Source organism: Podarcis liolepis (genome assembly GCF_965112155.1).
Source record: "Podarcis liolepis genome assembly, chromosome: 16".
Lineage (NCBI taxonomy): Eukaryota > Metazoa > Chordata > Lepidosauria > Squamata > Lacertidae > Podarcis > Podarcis liolepis.
The window spans coordinates 39,748,038-39,766,732 of NC_139567.1; the positions used below are offsets into that span (position 1 = coordinate 39,748,038).

The 18,695-nt window shown below is 45.8% G+C and overlaps 1 protein-coding gene across 15 annotated transcripts in view; it reads left to right on the forward strand.

Annotated features, from left to right (window-relative positions):
* BCAS3 (BCAS3 microtubule associated cell migration factor) overlaps positions 1 to 18,695 on the forward strand; it is a 467,771-nt gene that overhangs the window by 220,510 nt on the left and 228,566 nt on the right. For all 15 annotated transcript variants that reach the window (XM_083479822.1, XM_083479833.1, XM_083479824.1 and 12 more), the window contains 2 exons: positions 2,097 to 2,262; positions 5,097 to 5,197. In XM_083479822.1, coding sequence (XP_083335948.1) covers positions 2,097 to 2,262; positions 5,097 to 5,197 — 267 coding nt within the window. The remainder of the gene's footprint in view (positions 1 to 2,096; positions 2,263 to 5,096; positions 5,198 to 18,695) is intronic.

An 18,695-nucleotide genomic window follows, 5' to 3' on the forward strand; every position in this document is an offset into this window, starting at 1 on the left:
GTGAGCTCAGAAAACAATGCATAAACAAATATGTACTCTATAGTGCAAAGCTGCTTCATATTGGCTTGGCCCATTGGTCCATCTAGCCTAGTGTTGTCTTCTCTGACTGGAAGTAGCAGTGCAGGTGCTCAGGCACCCAGAAGGAAGTCTCATTATTCACTATCTGATACTTTTAGTTGGATGTTCAGGGGGTTGAGCTGGGATGTTCTGCATGTGAAGCAGCTTCATTCCATAGAGAAAGTGGAGCATCTGTTCTGCTTGCGGAAGGTCCAAGGTTTAATCCCTGGCATCTCCAGCTAGGGCCAGGAAAGATTCCTTGTGGGCCAATCAATGTAGATAGTACTGAAGGAAGTAGACCAGGGTTTCCCAAATTTGGGTCTCCAGCTATTTTTGGACTACAGCTCCCATCATCCCTAGCTAGCAGGGGCAGTGGTCTGGGACGATGGGAGCAGTAGTTTGGGAAAGCCCGAAGTAGACCAGTCGTTTGACGCCATATAAGCTCCTTATGTTCCTAATTTGGGTGTTCTGCCTTTCTATCCTCCCAATCACTTTGAGGTAGGTTAGGCTAGGACAGAGAAAGAGTGACTGGCCTAAGGTCTCACACAATGTGTGGGGCTTGAACCCCTTCACTCTGAGTCCCACATTCTAACGCATAGATGGAGAACCTTTGGTCCTCCAGATGTGGCTGGACGATGTCTCCCATCATCACTGGCTGAGGCTGATGGGAGTTGGAGCGCAACAACATCTGGAGCACCACTATGTCATGCTAACTCAGGGAAGGGCCTGGCACATTGGTTGAGCATCTGCATTGCATGCAAAAAGAATCCCAGGCTGAGTCACTGGCAACACAACTGGGGAGCTTCCCCTATCCAGAGCTCTATAGAGCTGCTGCCAGTCAGTGCAAACAATGCTGAGCTGGATGGACTCAGTATAAGGCAGCTTTTGAAGTGCTCTGCCACTGAGCTATGGTCCTTTCTCAGCAAAGTTTGTGGATGCTGCCATAATTCTGGCTCTAGAGGAGAAGTGCCAATCATGGTGGCAGAAGAAAGGAAAAGCAAAGCAGCACTCACAACAATGTGCAAGCAAGGGAAGGAAAATATCTGGAACCCATTGGAAGCTGCCTTTGATCCATATAGCTCAAGATTATCTGCTCTGACTGGCAGTGGCTCTGCAGGGTTTCAGGCAAGGAGATATTCCCAGCACTGCTTAGAAGTGTCAAGGGTTGACCTTGGGACCTTCTGCATGCAGAAGAGATGTTCTCCCACTGAGATGTTCTCCCATGGCCCTTCACCGTGGGAATTCCTGGGTCCAAAAGAATATTGTAAGGAGCCCAAGGCTTGCACACTTTGAACTTTGTGCTTGTCTTTTTTGGGAAAATTTTACAAAGCAGATAATGCAAACTGTTCACAATCTAGTCTTTGCAGCATTTATTTTAGCATTTATTTATCTTTGCAAAATATCCTCAGCAAAAGTAAAAAAGGAAAAAAAAAGTCAGATCCCTGCCCTGAGAGTCTTGCAGTCAGACGTTGGCAGGGGGTCGAGACAAAAAGGGTGGTGGGAAAGGGAGAGGCGATATTAACATGAGCTGGATCACTGAGTGCAATCCTATACATATTACTATTAATAATATTATTATTAGTAGTAGTAATATACCACCTTTCATCCAAAGTTTGCAGGGTGGTTCACAACAGAAAAATACAAAATATTTTTTTAATTATATTTTATTAAGTTTCAACATTTTGAACATATACAGTCAAAACACAATTTCATCTTTTCTCTTATTTTTGTTGGCTTCCCACCCCCTTTTCTATGGAGTTGTTGTTTCTCACCTCCTGCACTGTATCTTCTATCAAATCATAACCACAATATTATAATCTAGTTACTTCTGTTGCTATTAAGTATGCAAAACACTTAATAGATGTGGGAAGGCAGGCAGGTGGGGCCTGAGCGAGGGCAGGCTGAGATTCGTAGGGCTGTGGCCCTTTCGTCCACACAGACCACCCTCCACTACATTAGAGGATGAAGGTGGTTGCGTAGCATTTGCTAATGAATAAAAGAAATCCCAATGTCTTTTCAATCTTCTTCTTCCCCAACAGATCAGTCCAAACAGTTTGTCGTGGAGTCTCTCTACATCATCAGCTGCTACGGTACTTTGGTGGAGCATGTGCTGGAACCACGGCCCCTCAGCACTGCCCCAAAGATAAGCGACGACACCCCACTGGAAATGGTGACTTGTCCAAGGGCCAGCTGGACGCTTGTTAGGTAGCCTTCCTTTTCCTAACTTCTGCTCCTGCTTCATTTTGCGCTTGCAGTTAGAGGTTCTTTTTCTCGGGTCCGATTCGGAACTTCCAGCCTCCAGGGGATCCAGTTCCAGGGCGTTCCACAGTTTTAATCACAGGTGGAGGTGTCAGCGCAAAATGTATGTGGGAATTCCCTTTTCATGCAACACACATTCCACAAGAAAAAAAAACTGCAGTCAGGGTAAATTGTCTACTGAACTAGACAGACCCAACGGTCTGACTCAGTATAAGGCAACTTCTTATGTTTTTATGTTCCCAATTACAACATATATATTGCCACTGTTGGAATAGCTCAGTTGGTAGAGCATGAGGCTCTTAAACACAAGGTTGTGGGTTTGAGCCCCAAGTTGGACAAAAGATTCCTGCATTGCAGAGGGTTGGACTAGATCAGTGGTTCCCAACCTTTTTTTTGGCCATGACCCACCTAAGCATCTCTAAAATCCTGATTCCCCCCCCCCCCCCCCCGTGACATATGTCTTATTATCCAAAAAGTGAACTATTCATGTGGAGGAAGCCTAAAAGGCCATTAACTTGGTCTAACTCATTTTTTAATTGCCCTTCCCAAAAAATCAAATTGCCCCCCCCCCCGTGGGGCGTGTGCCCCACGTTGGGAACCACGGGACTAGATGATCCTTGTTGTCCATTTCAACTCCACAATTCTTTGATTCTATATGGGGATCTGGAGTCTACACACATTGGTGTGTACTCTGAGCTTAACTATAATAATGATAGTCAATTGTTCTGCATCAAGTTCACCTGAAATCTGTGCAAAGTGATGACATCTTTTGCCCTGTTCCAGCCTAACTGGGAAAATAGAGTGGAAGGAGGCAGACAGATTGGCCCCACAGAAAGGTCCCGTGGGCCTGATCAAGCCCAGGGGCTGCCAACTCAGCCCTCCGCAGCCTGCAGCGAGCGACTAGACCAATTGTCTTATGCAGGTCTTCCAAGCGGGTGTGTTCTGAAGGCTATTTAAAGAAATTAGCCATGACTTACCGAATAAAACCAAAGGAGGATTGCTGAGAAAATATTGTCAGTGCTTTTGACATTTTAAAATATTTTTCAATTGATTTTCTTTTCTTTTTTTCCTGTTTGGTAGGCTCCAATCTTCTTCAGTGCTGGCTTATTCCTGGCTTAGACTAATCAATACATGATTTGCCAAGCAATTGAAGAGAGGCCAGCCCTGATTAAAATGACAACACTGTCTTTCTTTCTTTCTTTCCCAGGGCCATTATTGTCAAAACAAGCAACTTGTAATGGCATTGTGAATTCTAGCCGGATCAATATTCTGTAACTTTGCACAACTTCTTTTTCACAGATCCTTAGTTCTTGCAGTGTCATATGATCCATCAGTGCCCTGGGTTAGGATCAGGTCAGGCCTAAGCAATGAGTTATGAGAAGTTGCACAGAAGTGGCTAACCCACATCCCCCAGAAACATGCTTTTAAAAAACCCTTGCTGGGTTTCTGTGGCGGCCAATGAAGGGGAAAGTAGAAAAATATGTTAATTCAGTGACTTCATGTCACACATTTGTCCAAGTAAGCATTTCGTTTAAAAAGTCTTAATTCATCAGCACTTTAGTTTGAGTTTCTTCTAATGTCCACATTTCTGTATGCAATTTTGCCCATTGTATCCATTTTTGCAAAACAAGATTCCACAACATAATGCATTTTTTGCATGTTATTTTCACAGATATATGCATCTTTATGCACACTTAGCCCTAGAGTATGTGAGGGTTTTTTTTTACACATTACAAGAGTGAAGAACTGAACTACAAAATTCAGAGTAGTGTGAATTTTGAAGGATGGCTTTGTTTGCGTATTGTTTCAGAAAGTGCAAAATTGATGGGTTTTTCTGTAAACATGGACCGAATTGGATTTCTTCCCCACCCTTAACTAGACCACTGGTTCATCTAGACAGGGGTCTCCTCAGACTAGCAGCATCTCTCTACTTTTCGAAACAATATGCAAACTGAAACGGCTGCCATACTTAGAAATCCACACTTCTCCATATTTTGCTGTGCTGTTCTCCAGCCAAATAATGTGTACCAAAAATGCATATACTAGAGCGGGTATCTTCAAACTTTTCAGACCTGGAACTTTCAACCGAAACATACATTTAGGACCCCTTTCTGAATCTTTCACCATACGTGCTCCTGTTGCGACCCTCTTTGGATCAGCCTGCAGCCCACTGCTGGTTCCTGACCCACCACCTGAGAACCAGTGTACTCAAGGCAAAGTTTGTATATAAAGGCATACATTACTGAAAATAACATATGAAAACAGATTACACAAGGGAAATTGCAAATTTGTATATTATGCAAAATTGCATATAAAGATGTGTAGTAGGAGAAATCTACACTCAGATCATGAGGACTTGTTTCTTTAAAAAAGAAATTCACAGAACTAATGCAGGAGTTCTTTTCCATCACCTGCTGCCTGTTTGCTGTGAGCCCTGAAGCCAGTTTGATACTGATATTAGATAGACAAATAATCTGACCTGGTGGAAGTCAGCTCCCCCTGTTCCTAAATTGATCTCTGTGTCAGAAAGAGTAATGTACGAAGCATGCGTGTTTTCACAACTTCTCTTCAGGTGGGCCACTCCTCACCCCTTTCCCATCTCTCTCTCTCTCTCTCTCTCTCTCTGTGTGTGTGTGTGTGTAATATTCCGTGCTTGTACGAAACGACTTTAAATAATTATAAACACTGCACTCTCTTGCATAAATAATCGGATGCGATGACACAGATGCTGATTTTTCTTCCAGCTTAAATATTAATACTCTTTTGTGTTGCTTCCGCAGAACTCCCCAGTGGACTGAACTGCAGCCGCCCTTTAACTTGAATCATCCGCTGCTCCTGGCCGCAGATTCCGTGCAGTGCTACCAGTATCTGCTCGTCGGCTGTAAGTAACTTGGAAAACTCTCCCCTCTGGAAGCTGACCGTGTGGCTCTTTGTTTGGGAAAGGAGAAACAAATCCTTGGGAACTGAAACCTTTGTAGTTGCAACAGCTCCTCTCTCTGGCGTCAATAACCCTTGCGGCACTTTCAGGGTGTTCTGCACCCCCACAAAGGATTCAAATTATGTGCATGCTTATTCCCTCACTGGTGCCACTTCATACTTGCACGTAGTCTCAGACAACAGGAATAGGGAAACCTCTCTCACCCCAGGGCCTGCATTTCCTTATGGGTGACATTCTAGGTGTTGGGGTGCCCGGGGAGGAAGGGGCCAGAGAGAGAAGTGGGTGGTGCAACAGATGTGCTACTTATCTTTATATGTTGTTGTTTAGTCATTTAGTTGTGTCCGACTCTTGTTGACTCCATGGACCAGAGCATGCCAGGCACTCCTGTCTTCCACTGCCTCCCACAGTTTGGTCAAACTCATGCTGGTAGCTTCGAGAACACTGTCCAACCATCTCGTCCTCTGTCGCCCCCTTCTCCTTGTGCCCTCCATCTTTCCCAACATCAGGGTCTTTTCCAGGGAGTCTTCTCTACTCATGAGGAGGTCAAAGTATTGGAGCCTCAGCTTCATGATCTGTCCTTCCAGCGAGCACTCAGGGCTAATTTCCTTAAGAATGGAGAGGTTTGATCTTCTTGCAGTCCATGGGACTCTCAAGAGTTTCCTCCAACACCATAATTCAAAAGCATCAATTCTTTGGCAATCAGCCTTCTTTATGGTCCAGCTCTCACTTCCATACATCACTACTGGGGAAACCATAGCTTTAACTATACGGACCTTTGTTGGCAAGGTGATGTCTCTGCTTTTTAAGATGCTGTCTAGGTTTGTCATTGCTTTCCTCCCAAGAAGCAGGCGTCTTTTAATTTTGTGACTGGTGTCACCATCTGCAGTGATCATGGAGCCCAAGAAAGTAAAATCTCTCACTGCCTCCATTTCTTCCCCTTCTATTTGCCAGGAGGTGATGGGCCCAGTGGCCATGATCTTCGTTTTTTTTGATGTTGAGCTTCAGACCATATTTTGCGCTCTATCTTTATATAGTAGGGTGCATTCCAGCAACACAATAGTAAGAGGCTTCTACACCACAACACACCTCTCCATCCCTCATCCAGGCAAGCAAGAGGCAGCAGTCACAGTTTAAGGACACCTTCTGGCTAGGCAAAAGCATGTGAGGAGTGTCTTTAGCAGGGTTTTTGAGGGGCGATAGGGGAAATTCCTGAGGGCCAGACACAGAGGTCTGGTGGGTCACCTTCAGCTCCAAGGCTTGGAATTCCCCACTCCTCATCCTACAATAAAGGGGTTGATTGTTCTGTTTTATTTCAGGGAGAGAGGGTTAGACTCCATTTACAATGATCGTGTGTGAAATAGTGCTTGTCCCACCTTGCACCAATTGTTACCTGGCAGCAGAGGAGAGGAGAGCAGGGCCATTTCGTTGGTGCAACTTTTGGCTCTGCCTTTCCTCAAACTCTTTTCCACGCTAGCAGATCACTTGAAAATCCTACGACTAGGAGTTTGTACCTGAGTTTGCTTATTTCCTCCTTCCTCCCTATCCATTTTCCTTTTGTGTCGTGTCTGTTCAGATTGTAAGCCTGGGAGCAGGGGGTCCTGTGTTTATATAGCTCGGGTCACCTCTCGGGTGCTGAGATCAGCAGCGGGGGCCGTCAGAAGGGCAGGGAATGGGAACCAGGAAGAGGCTTTCTCTGAGCCAGCCCCTAACTGGTTGAATTCCCTCCCCACAAAGGTGGACCTAGCACCATCATTCTGCCTTTTCCACCATATGCTGAAAATACGCCTCTTTACCCTGCCTTTTGACATCTGATTTTATATATAGACGGGACTTGCTTGGTCCTTGGCGTGATACAGCTGCAGGGACCTTCTTACGTACCTATCCACTGGTAGATCTCTGGTGGATCACCAAGAATTTCTGACTTCCAATTCTATAACAATAGCCGCAACATTTTGAGCAGTTTTAGGTTTTTTAAGATAAAGAGGCTCAATAGTCTGTAATCCCCCCCTCCCCCCACAAAAAGAACACAGAAAAACCACAGAGAAGTAACTAAAGACTTGGATCAATTCCAGTAAGAAAAGGGAGCTTCCACATTGAGTTAGCTAGTTCCACAGGTTCTAGATCTCAAGGAGGTTTAGAAAAGGCTACAATTTGCTTGAGACAGTATGGAATGCGAATGGATGCACTGAGTTATGTTACTCTATTTTGCTTGTTGCTGATCTTAACCTTCCAAGGGCCCTGGTGGTCATATGGGAAGACATGCTACCTCTAGGAACTAGAACTCAGACTGCTGAGACCTTGCAAGCTGATTGCGTAGGCATTTTAGCAGCAGTTTACGCCAGAGCCACAGCCTATTTTTGCACACTTTTAATAGTGCCTTTCTGTTTACTGTCAACCTTAACCATTTTGCCAATGAAGTCCCCTTTTAAAACCCCATCCAGCCCTTCAGATGACTGAGTTTTCATGTTGCTGTGTGTTCTTTCACTCTCTTGGGAACTCTTGGCTTGAGATGTGCAAATTTCATCTTGCTCTCTCAGACGCTAATTTGTGCGTGAAAACTGAAAAAGTGGAGACTCTAATTTAATATCTCTACATCCCAGGCAGCAAAGTGGAAGCGCTTAATCCAATCGGCTTGGTTGATGGCAAGCCTCCCGTCGTAATATTCTATGGTATCGGGTAGACGTCTTGGCCCTATCTGGCGCAGGTTGCTATGGGGAGGAGGGCTAGGCTTGTAAATTAATCTTGCTCTTAAAGGGAGAAGGAAAACAATCATCATAAAGAAGCCGAAATGTTTCTATGTAGGAGAAGAAAAGACCAAAGGCCAGAAGGATGCAGATTGGCCATCTTCTTAGGAATATACATCCTCTCACCCTTTAAGGTGGGAAAAGAGCAGTGAAGTTTTGCACAAAATATGCATAGATGCAATATATAATCCTACTCAGACTAAGTTAGGTTCATTAATTTCAGTGAGTCTACTCTGAGTAGCTTTCTCCTCTTGTAGAAGCAATGCTTTTTTCACTCAGAGCGCACTGGAGCACAGTTCTGGCACCACTCAGGTGGGCGCCATTGTGGGCCACCGCTCCCCCCCCCCCCGTCTCTTGCCTTTACATATTTCTGAGAAGCCCAAAACAAACATTTCAAGTCAAAACAGAAGCTGGCCGGTGTGTGCAAGTCTACTTTTTTTTTTTGTAGATCTACGACCCCACCTAGGTCGTAGTCACTCCTAGCCTCGATTGGTCAAGCTATGGGGCCAATTCGTATTTCCTTTTTTTCAGTCTGTCTCCCATGTAGCGGTAGCAGGCTTTAAGCTTTCCAGCAAGGCCTCTACCATTGCACAGACATGCAATTGCTCAAGCTTCCAAGTTGCCCTGGCCATCTGCCTGAATGTAAAAGAAGAAGGGAGGTGGGAGCGCATTTATTTGACCTACACCAGAACCAGGGGTGGCCACCAAACCAGCTAGGGAGACAGCTTGCCATAGCCTTTAGCACCTCCACAGGCCGTAAACGCAAGTATTGTCAAACCGGAATCTGTGCAGGGCTGCCCCAAGTCGCCTGGAGACTTAATATAACAATTTCATGGTGAGTTCTGGCACCTAAGACTTTTAGAGTCAGCTGTTAGGGTTGGCATAAAATATCCACACCACCTTCAAAGTTTCAAAGGACCAGCTTGCAATTTCGAGTTGGAACTTTCTTGTCATGATTGACACCTCTGTTTTGTCAAGACCCTGCCTGGATGCCCAACAGCGTGGGACGCCGGCAGTGGCTGCATTTGAGCAAAGAGGCAACACCCGCACACCCGCACTGGCTTCATGTGTGCCATTTTCAACTCCTTCCTCCATTGTTTATTTTCCTTCCCCTTCCCTGCCGCTGCCCCACCACACAGTAGTCATTTGTCAAAAGAATGTATGTTCCCACAACGGACCTCCATGAATGGCGCCTTTCATGAGGGATGGGGACCTCCCAAAGAAAGGTGACCAAACCCCACCATCTCATAGCGGGATCGATGTGCCGAAACAAGGCTTTGCTAAATTGCTGCCTGTGGCTGTGCTTATTTTGCCTAATGCTTTCCATCTTTCGAACCAAAATAATTCCTTAGTTCCTAACCAGCTTTCTTTTGAGTCTTCCAAGGAAACTCCATCAGGGCCAAAGTTGTTTAATAGTAATAATATTCAGCATTCGTAGTCGTTCTTTTCGAATATGCAAAGCAATGCACACAGGCTGTCTCGGTAATCCTTCAAATAGGGATAGCTCAGTTGGTAGAGCATGAGGCTCGTTATCTCTGGCTCATAGGGGTTCCAATGCATATTATGGAGCTCCGCTCAAAATTACAACTAAACATCAGGAAGAACTATTTGACAGTAAGAGCTCTTTGACAGTGGGATGGAGTTGGGAGGTTGTGGACCAGGCATAGGCAAACTCAGCCCTCCATATGTTTTTTAGGACTACAACTCCCATCATCCCTGACCACTGGTCCTATTAGCTAGGGATGATGGGAGTTGTAGTCCCAAAACATCTGAAGGTCCAAGTTTGCCTATGCCTGTTGTGGACTCTTCTCCATTGGAGGTTTTTGTGCAGAGATTAAATGACCATCTGGATGCTTTAGTTGAGATCCTTGCATTGCAGGGGGTTGAACTAGATGACCCTTGGGATCCCTTCAAACTCTACCCTTACATGATTCTGAATTCCCTTGCCTCATCTTAGTTCTGCAATGCCATTGCCTCAGACACTGTGTCGGGTGGTGCTTGGCACAGAAGTCCGCGCTTTGATTTTAGAACACTGTTGTTCCAAAATAGCCCTGAATGTAAAAAAATAAATAAAACCGTAGTAATCCTTCAGTTTTGCTCTTGAAAAGAAGCAGTGAAAACCCCACGTGGAAAACACACCCTTGATATATGGCCATAGGAATCAGTTATGCCACATTATGAACTTCCTGGGCTATTAGATCCCATTAAATACAAGAAGATGGCAGAAGCCGAGAGCAGGAACCCTACCTGAGCTTGCTTCTACTCTTCCCCCCTTAGGGAAATATCTGTTAAGACACAAATGCTCTGCTTACCTGCAGGAGCAAATGTAATGGTCTCACATTAGCCGTGGCGGCCTGCGGTTTGATGCGCTATCGCTTCCGTCAGTATGTTTAATTGCCAGCAAATGGCTAAATGGGAAGTTGGGGGGTGAATGGCCGCGGCTGTCTGCCATGTGAGCGGTAAAAGGGATTCTGGCGCCATTTCAGGGTCGCGATTTGTATCTGTCTATCAGAGCTCAGAATGCAGGCCGTTTTCTCTTGGTTTCAGACCCTCTGTATAGCATTTCTGCCAATTGTTTGGCTCCATTAAGTGTGCGGCGGTGGAGCAGGGAGGCGGGTGTGTTGGGGGGAGGAGAGGAATAAAAGCTTGAATGGTCCGAGCCGCAAGGGGCTACGGATAAGCCCTTTCTTTGTCCGGAGCTCGGAACACTGCATTAGGTCTCATTATCCATTTATAATAAGTGACCTTTGCCCCCCGAGGTCATTGAAGAAATACTCTGTGTGCTTTGCTAACAGAAGGTACCCCTCGATCAGCCGACAGACGCAACAATGAACCGTCTGATAGTCTGGTCGCACAGGGTATACTTTTGGGGCGGCGGGGGAGGCAAAAGGTTTATAAATATACAGCTTGATGCCAAAGCCTCCTCTCCCATCGCTTTAATCTTTCTTGGACAATTCACGGGCAGCCAGGGGAAGGTCTCAGCTCCTCAAGAGGGAGAATGTATTTGTACATTTTATTTTAACCTGCACACACGCTGCTTGAATTTAGCTACGTGTGACCTTTACACTGATACTAGTGAATGGTTTTATTTATTTATCTAGATTTTAAAATAAAAAAATTGCAACAGCAGCGTCTAACAGCTGGAACAAGGACAGTGTTGTCTGGATGGAGCAAGTGTCCAAAAGTGGTTCTGGAGGGTGGGGTGAAGTGGGCTTGTAATCAGGCTCACAGACCTGTGTGATTTCGGGGGGGGGGGGGAATGATTGGTGACATCTGCTGCAGAAACTTGAAGGCAGAATTATCATATTGTAACCTACCTGGGGATAATAAAGAGTAGTTTTTTAACACACACACACACACACACACACACACACTTCTGCTCAAGGCTATTCTAGGAACACTGGAAGTTGCCTTATAGTTTGTCAGACCTTTTCTCCATCTAACTCAGTATCGTCTGCCCTGACCGGCAGCAGCTTTCCAGAGTTTTGAGAGGGGATGTTCCCAGCTCTAATGGGATGTGCCAGGGATTGAACCTGGGGCCTTTGGCATGCAAAGCGGATGCACTACCCCTGAGCTGACTGTCTTGGCTAGTTCCCTATACTGTGTACAATACACTTTGAATCTTGGCATACCATAAGAACAAAGGAAACTTCTTTTTATATCAGTTCAGAGTTTTTGCCCATGAAGCCTGGTATGGTCTACACAGGCTAGCAGCAGCAGTTCTCAAGGATCTCAGGCACAGAAGGGTCTAGCGCATCTATTGTTACATGATCATTCTTTCTTACTTACAAAAACTAACTAACAAACTGGAGATCTGGGGGACTGGACCTGGATCCTTTTGTATACCAAGTATGTGTTCTATCCCTGATCTAAAGCAACAACCTTATATTCAGTGCAGTGTAGTGCAGGGATAGTGAATGTGGTGCTCTTCGGACGCTGTTAGACTGCAACTCTCATCATCCTTGACTATTGGACTTGGGCTGATGGGAGTTGGAGTTCATCAACATCTTGGGCTGATGGGAGGTGGAGTCCAGCCATGTTGACTACCCCTGGTATAGTGGGTGAAGGATGTGAATGTGGAACCTGTCGTCCTCCTGATAATGTTGGACTCCAGCTCTCATCATCCTTAACCATTGCCTGTGCTGACTGGGGCTGATGGGAGTTGTAGTCCAACAACAGTGTTCTTCAACCCTGGATCAGATGTTGTTGGACTACAACTCCCATCACCCTTGACCATTGGCCGTGCTAATTGGGACTGAAGGGAGTCCAACATTTTCTGGAGGGCCACAGATTCTGTTTTCCACAGTTAATGGGTTTTTCCGACCATACCGGCACCTTGAAGTGCACCCAGACACACAGTAACATACTCCCCCTAACCCCATTATACAAGTAAAAGAACAACAAACTTTAGATCATGTGTTGGGTTCTTCCCCCACCCCACCCCATTTCCCATAATCATGTCATATGGAAAGGGCACCTTCTGTTTACGGGCATTCTTCTTGGTCAGATATATAAAATTTATGGAAAAAGGCCTACAGAAATTAGGAGGAGGCTGATGGCAAGAATTAATATATTAACTGGTCTGCAACATTCTTTGACAAATTGCTTACTAAATACATCAAAATTGATTGGCCGCTGTGTGTTTTTTGAATTGACAAATGAGTGCATTAAAGGGAGGAGAGAAATCCATTAATTACAGCTGCCCTCAACCGTAGGAAATGTAATGATATAAATATAGATTTTGTTAAAACAAACAAACAAAAAACTAACCCCCATCACCCCCTGACTTTTGCTGTAGGGTTTGCTGGTAAGCTTACACGACATATCTTCACTATTAAATCTCTGCTGGGAGGTATTGCAGTGAGCAATTGATCTTGAAACGTGTGTGCTGGGTGAGAGCCTTTTTGTTGTGTTAAGATGTGACACCACGTGCCACAACATGGTTAGGTTCAAGCTTTCTACAAGGATCTCTTTCCACGTTGACTTATCTACCATGAAACATGATGATTTGAAGGGTGGGGTCCAGGGTGGTGCTCTTCAACCTGGACCCTCAGAAGTTGGTGGTTTACAACTCCCATCATCCATTGACTAAGCTGGATGGGCATCACGGGAGTTGTAGTCAAGCAACACCTGGAAGCCACAGATTAAAGAACTATGGTTCTAAGGTTCAGTGAGTTAACACGGTCAAGCCTATTATAATAGAATTGTAGAGTTGGAAGGGACCACAAGGGTCATCTAGTCCAACCCCCTGCAATGCAGGAATCTTTTGCCCAACATGGGGCTCAAGCCTGAGATTAAGAGTCTCATGCTCTACCAACTGAGCCATCCCAGCTTCTTGTATTGAACCTCATTTTGCCCAACGTGAACTGAGAGTGGCCCATATCTGACAACCGGTATTCTCTCACAGCTATGTATTGTGAAGAATATTCTGCAAGGTATATTTCAGGTATCCATATCCACCTTTGCACTGAGGAAGAGGTAAGGGGGGCTCTTTTTCCCTTCCACCACCCGTCCTCTGATATCTCAGCAAACCAGGGAACTTAGGCTGTCTAGGTTATGAATGACCAGTTGACTTTAATCCCAGCTAGGGTGGCCGCTTGCACATTGCCAGAAAAGGACAAAAGAGAGCACACATCTCCATACATTTTGCATTTGGAGGGCAGCACATTGGCTAGACCTGCTTGAAGTTTAAGCCCCACGGTAATGTGGAAGAAGTATGGGGAAACACATGTTGTACTGGTGGCAATGTTCAGTTTTGCCCTGAATCTCTATGGCATTATTTGAAGACTATCCCTATTTGAACCAATCCCACTGTCTGCCTCTTCTGGTCTAAATAGTAGCTGTGCTTTTACAATAAGAAACTGATGGCGCTTTATCCACATTTCAACATTTTGTAACTTCTGGTAAATAACAGAGTGATGTATATACATTGCCTTGTGTTGTCCAAGCAGAAAGTTAAATATTCATATTGTCTAGGTTCTTCCTTTCGATGTCATTTTTTTAAAGGTTGCTATGAAATGTTACCTCTAGTGAGTTTTGCTTTTGCTTCCCAGAATTAGACTTGGTTTAGATACAGTAATTAAGCCAGGCATCATCATTGTCAAGATGACATAGAAGTCAACATGAGCTAATTGAAAGCCCAATCTACTTTCTGGACTAGATTTTAGTTCTCCTGCATATAAAGACCTTAGAATCCTTAGAAAACTATAGGGTTTATTTGCTCAACACAAACTTAGAAGCAGAGGATTTAAGAGTAGACACAATGAAATGAATGGACCCAAGTCAGTTGTGTCCTTTATTTTCACTGGGGCTACTCTAAGCAGGACTAGAATTGGATAGAGCCCAGAGTCGGTTGCTCTAATTTCACACTTGGAAATATGTGGTGACCTGAACTGGTGAGTCAGTGAACATTGGCACCTTTGACTTGTGTCCCTTTGACGTGATTGCACCAGATTTTCAGGAACACGTTGCAGTTACGAGATGGAATGGAAAGCTGGCTCTCCAAGGGTGAAGTCTTCCTGACCACGAGTTTCAGGGCGTCTCACACCTGCTTCCGCCTATGTGGCAGTTCTCCTGGGGAAAATGTTGGGGACCCACTGGTGACTTAAGCTTTGACACCATTCTGAGTGCTCACAACTTGTATTCTTCAGATTACCATTCACCTAGGCATGCAGCACAGCAATAGCCAGCAATGGATATTGTTGGACTCCGATTCCCATCAGGCCCAGTCAGCATGGCCAACAGTCAGGGATGATGGGAGATGTAGTACAATGACACCTGGAAGGCACCACACTGGCTATCCCCTGATGTAGACTCTTCGATTTTCAGGTTTTGCTCAGAACTAGTGTTGCGCCAAATGTCCTCTGATATCAGCGTTTGCCTTCAGTATGAGCGCATTTGCTGCAGTTGAAGGAGCTGCTGAAACTGTTGAGTTCACCACTGCTTCTTTTAACCACACCTAATCTTAGATCCTATTGACATTGTTGCTTTAGACTTGGCAATGGGAATGACATTGGCATAGAGTCCCCAGAGCTAACAGGGCTCTGTGGCCAGGAAGGAAGATGGGGTGTCAAGGAGAACAGCACCAGAGTGACCCAAATATGTATTTGGGAAAGGGAAGCACTTTTTGGTGCTCAGGAAAGCTGGCACGAAATGAAGGAAGTCGCTTTGGCTTAGCCCCGTTGGAAACCTTCACCTGCCAAAGAACTTGTAGTTGCAAAGCCCACTTCCATGGCCCACTGTAGAAGGTACACAGCCTGCAGAAGGCCCCAGGGTCAACCCCCAGCACCTCCTGGTACGGCAGGGAGAGAGCCCCCTTCCAGAAATGCTGGAGCCCCTGCCAGTCAGTGCAGACAATACTGAGCTAGGTGGATTGATAGTTCGACTCGGTATAAGTGCAAGTCCCTGTGTTTCACTCTGGTGAAATCAAAAGCGGTTGTCTCAATCAATCATTTCCCCGCCCCAAACACTTTCTGTGAAACTCAATGTACGGTGATTTCAAGGAGCGGAAACCTGGCCCCATGTCGCTGCCCAAGACTCCTCATATTAAGTGGTAAGGTCATTGCGATAAGCACTTCCGTGTCTTAACACAACCTTTCGCGAGCCAGCCTGCATTACCTCTCGTTTACTTGAAAGGCGTTTGTAAGTGGAAACGTCAGCGTCCACGGCCCATGGGGAAACAAAAAGGAGGGTTCCCCCTCCCTCTCCTTAAGACCTGACTATGTTGCCCTTTTCCTGAAGACAGAGAGGTTAAGTGGTGAAAGGAAGTACAAATAATTCCTTTTGCCGAGCGTATGACAGAGCAAAATGAGTAGAAACAGGGCAGGCTTCCGTTCTTCCATCGAGCCGAACTATCTCGGACAGGTGGAGCCTCTCTGGGGGCTCAGAAAACGCTGCCCCCCTTGCTCTGTGCAGCCGTTTCATAAACAGACCCAACCAAGATGTAGTCATCAACTTGGGACTGTTTATGCAGATGTGAGAAATTTGCTGCGATCTTTACATCCCTTTGTGGCTCTGGGTGTGTCCATGTTCGTTGTATCTCGGTAGTAAACACTGGTCTGTCCCCTGTGTGGCTCTCAAACGCTGGGAGTAGTTCTGAGGGCAGGAGGGGGGGAATTAAAATAACTTTCAGATGCCTACAAACAACAATAACATGCTGAAATGGTTCTTTTTTGCTGCTCTCGCTTGGTCATCTGGAACTTCTTAAAAAAGATGGTGGTGGTTGGAGAGTGTTTGGGGAGGGGGGTTTCCATCAATGCGGAGAGGTCAGTTTTCAAAGCGGCGTGCGAGGGTTTAGCTGTGCGAGCCCTCCTGACGCTAATGGGAGTCAAACGGCTAAATCCCCGCGCTCCGCTTTGAAAATTTACTACTAAGCCTCTTGACTTCTCACTACATACTTTGATTGTAACAGTAATCCATGGTTAACATAATTTTCCCGACAATAATGTCAAACATACTTTTGAAGTCGGTGAATTATAGAAAGAAGTTACCTCTTCCGTAACTCTTTAAAGATGGCCCCATCAGGCTGATTTCACAGTAGGCCCTCGCCCCTGAGTTTATTCTCCAACACAAGAGAAGAATGTATTTGTTGCCGCTGTTTGGATCTTTGGCTGCAGGCTCTCTGTGCTTAAAAAACCCAACGCTACTCAGTTGCATGTTGCTCACACAGCCCCAGTCTTAACAGGGGTGCCTTTCACAAGGGTCTATGCCTTTTTGTACTAAATTTGGTCCTGACCTCACAAATGCTTTTTTAAAAAAATGACTTGCAGAATGTGGGTAGGCCTGCACATCTTGTAACTCTCCAGCCATGTGCATTAAATGCACTGCAGGCAGGGGGTCAGCTCACTAAACATTTCTTTATTATTTATTTGATAAACTCCCAGATAAGTTTATAACAGTTTTTTTAAAAACGAGACCGTCCCCTGCCCACAGACTTACAATCTGAAGGACACAACACAAAAGGAAAGGGGATTGGGAGGGAGGAGGGTGGAAAGCCAACTTTGAGCACTATTTCATAGATTAAAAAGATCTTACAGTGTGTTCTTTTTCAGAGTAGGGAGTGCCAAAGCAAGCTTTTTGCAGCTGCTTCTTCACTGGGCGATGGATGGAACCAAGCAGGTCTTCCCTTCATGAAGATGATATCCCTGAAAAGCAGATGGAGGAGCTTCCTAATAGCCCTGGGTCCCTTGGCGGATGGTTGAGGATAGCAAGAGCCTTCCTTCTGCTCTCCAGTCGTAGAGCACCTAGCAGTTAGCGTTGGGTGTTCTTTCTGACACCGAGAGCAGAAGCAGGCTCCCTGCAGTTGCTCCCTCACTGGCCAATGGATGGGGCCAAGCTGATCTCTCCCTTGCCAAAATCTGCTTCCTGGGAACCTTGTCAGTTGATAGTCGTGTGCGGTGAAGGTGATTATTGATCCAGGGCCACCAGGGTCAACTTAAGACGTTTTGCCGCTTGAGGCAAAACAGAAAATGGCACCCCCTGCTGCTGCTGCTGCTCCCGCCACTGCTGCCTCATGCCTTCCCCTCCTCCTTCTCCACCTGAGGTATCTAGAGGCAGCCCGGGGAAGCCCTGACATTCAATGTTGACTTAAATAATGAGATTGGTCCAAATGCGAGTGTGCATCAGGCCCTCCAGTCCCGTGGGTGGAGGTCAGTGTCTTTCCTTTTCCCTAAGAGCAAAGTTGTCGGGGAGGCGGCAAGCATCAGGAGCTCTGGCGGCCCGAAATGGGAAGCTTCAGTTTTGTGGGCAGCTTCTCAGTATGGTGAGGGAGCAGAACTGCATTTTGGATCATCATCATCTTGGGCAGTGAATCAGGCTCATTCAAGCTAGCCAATGGACCCTCCTGGACAGGAAGGGCTATATGAGACTTCCTCTTTGGACTAAGACCATGTGTGATCCAAAAGGTCTTCCAGACTGTCTCCTGGGTTTGCCAGTCTCTGTAGACAGTAGTGAGTTAGATGGACCAATTGTCTGGCCCTCAATATAAGGCAGTTTTCATGTGCCCTGAGTAGCTTGCCTTGCCTTGCCCAAGCTAGCTTGCTGCCCTCAGGTGTGGTGGAGGATACTATCCCATGTGGAAGCAACGTTCAGTTGCCCCTCTGGTACAGAGTCGGGTGGTGCCAATTTGCCCTTCAGCCCCAGTGGCTGTTTGATGAGGGTGTGCTTTGCCTGGTTTTATTTCAATCTTCCCAGGTCATCATCCAATGTGAATGTCAGTGAACACACGCATTCATACACATATATCCTGGATTCTGGCAATTTTGAGTCAGCGGCCCTATTGAAGCGACAGCTTACTAGATACCTATATATCCATCTCTATCTCTATTTAAGTTCAGCATGGTTCCACAACACTGAGTTTCTTCTGTGGGGGTAAGCAACACACCTGCAGTCGTCGAGAACCCACCATGTCAAAGATCTCTCTGCAGCACACAGAGATGTCTGTTTCGTAATTATACCCTGTCTGTGACTGTTCTCCTGGGAGGAATGTAATGAGAGGAAAAGGAAACCAGATCTCTGCATTGAGCTGCTGATAGAAAACCTGAAAAGATTAATAATTGAGCATCTATTGTCCCCTTGTGTCGGAGGGCAAGGAAGAGCTGCAGTGGATCACACGAGCAAGATGTGCTGCTTTTAGGGATTTGGGCTGCTTTGTCGTTTTTAATCGCTGCAGCACCGTGTGGTTCTGCTCCTGCAGGGAT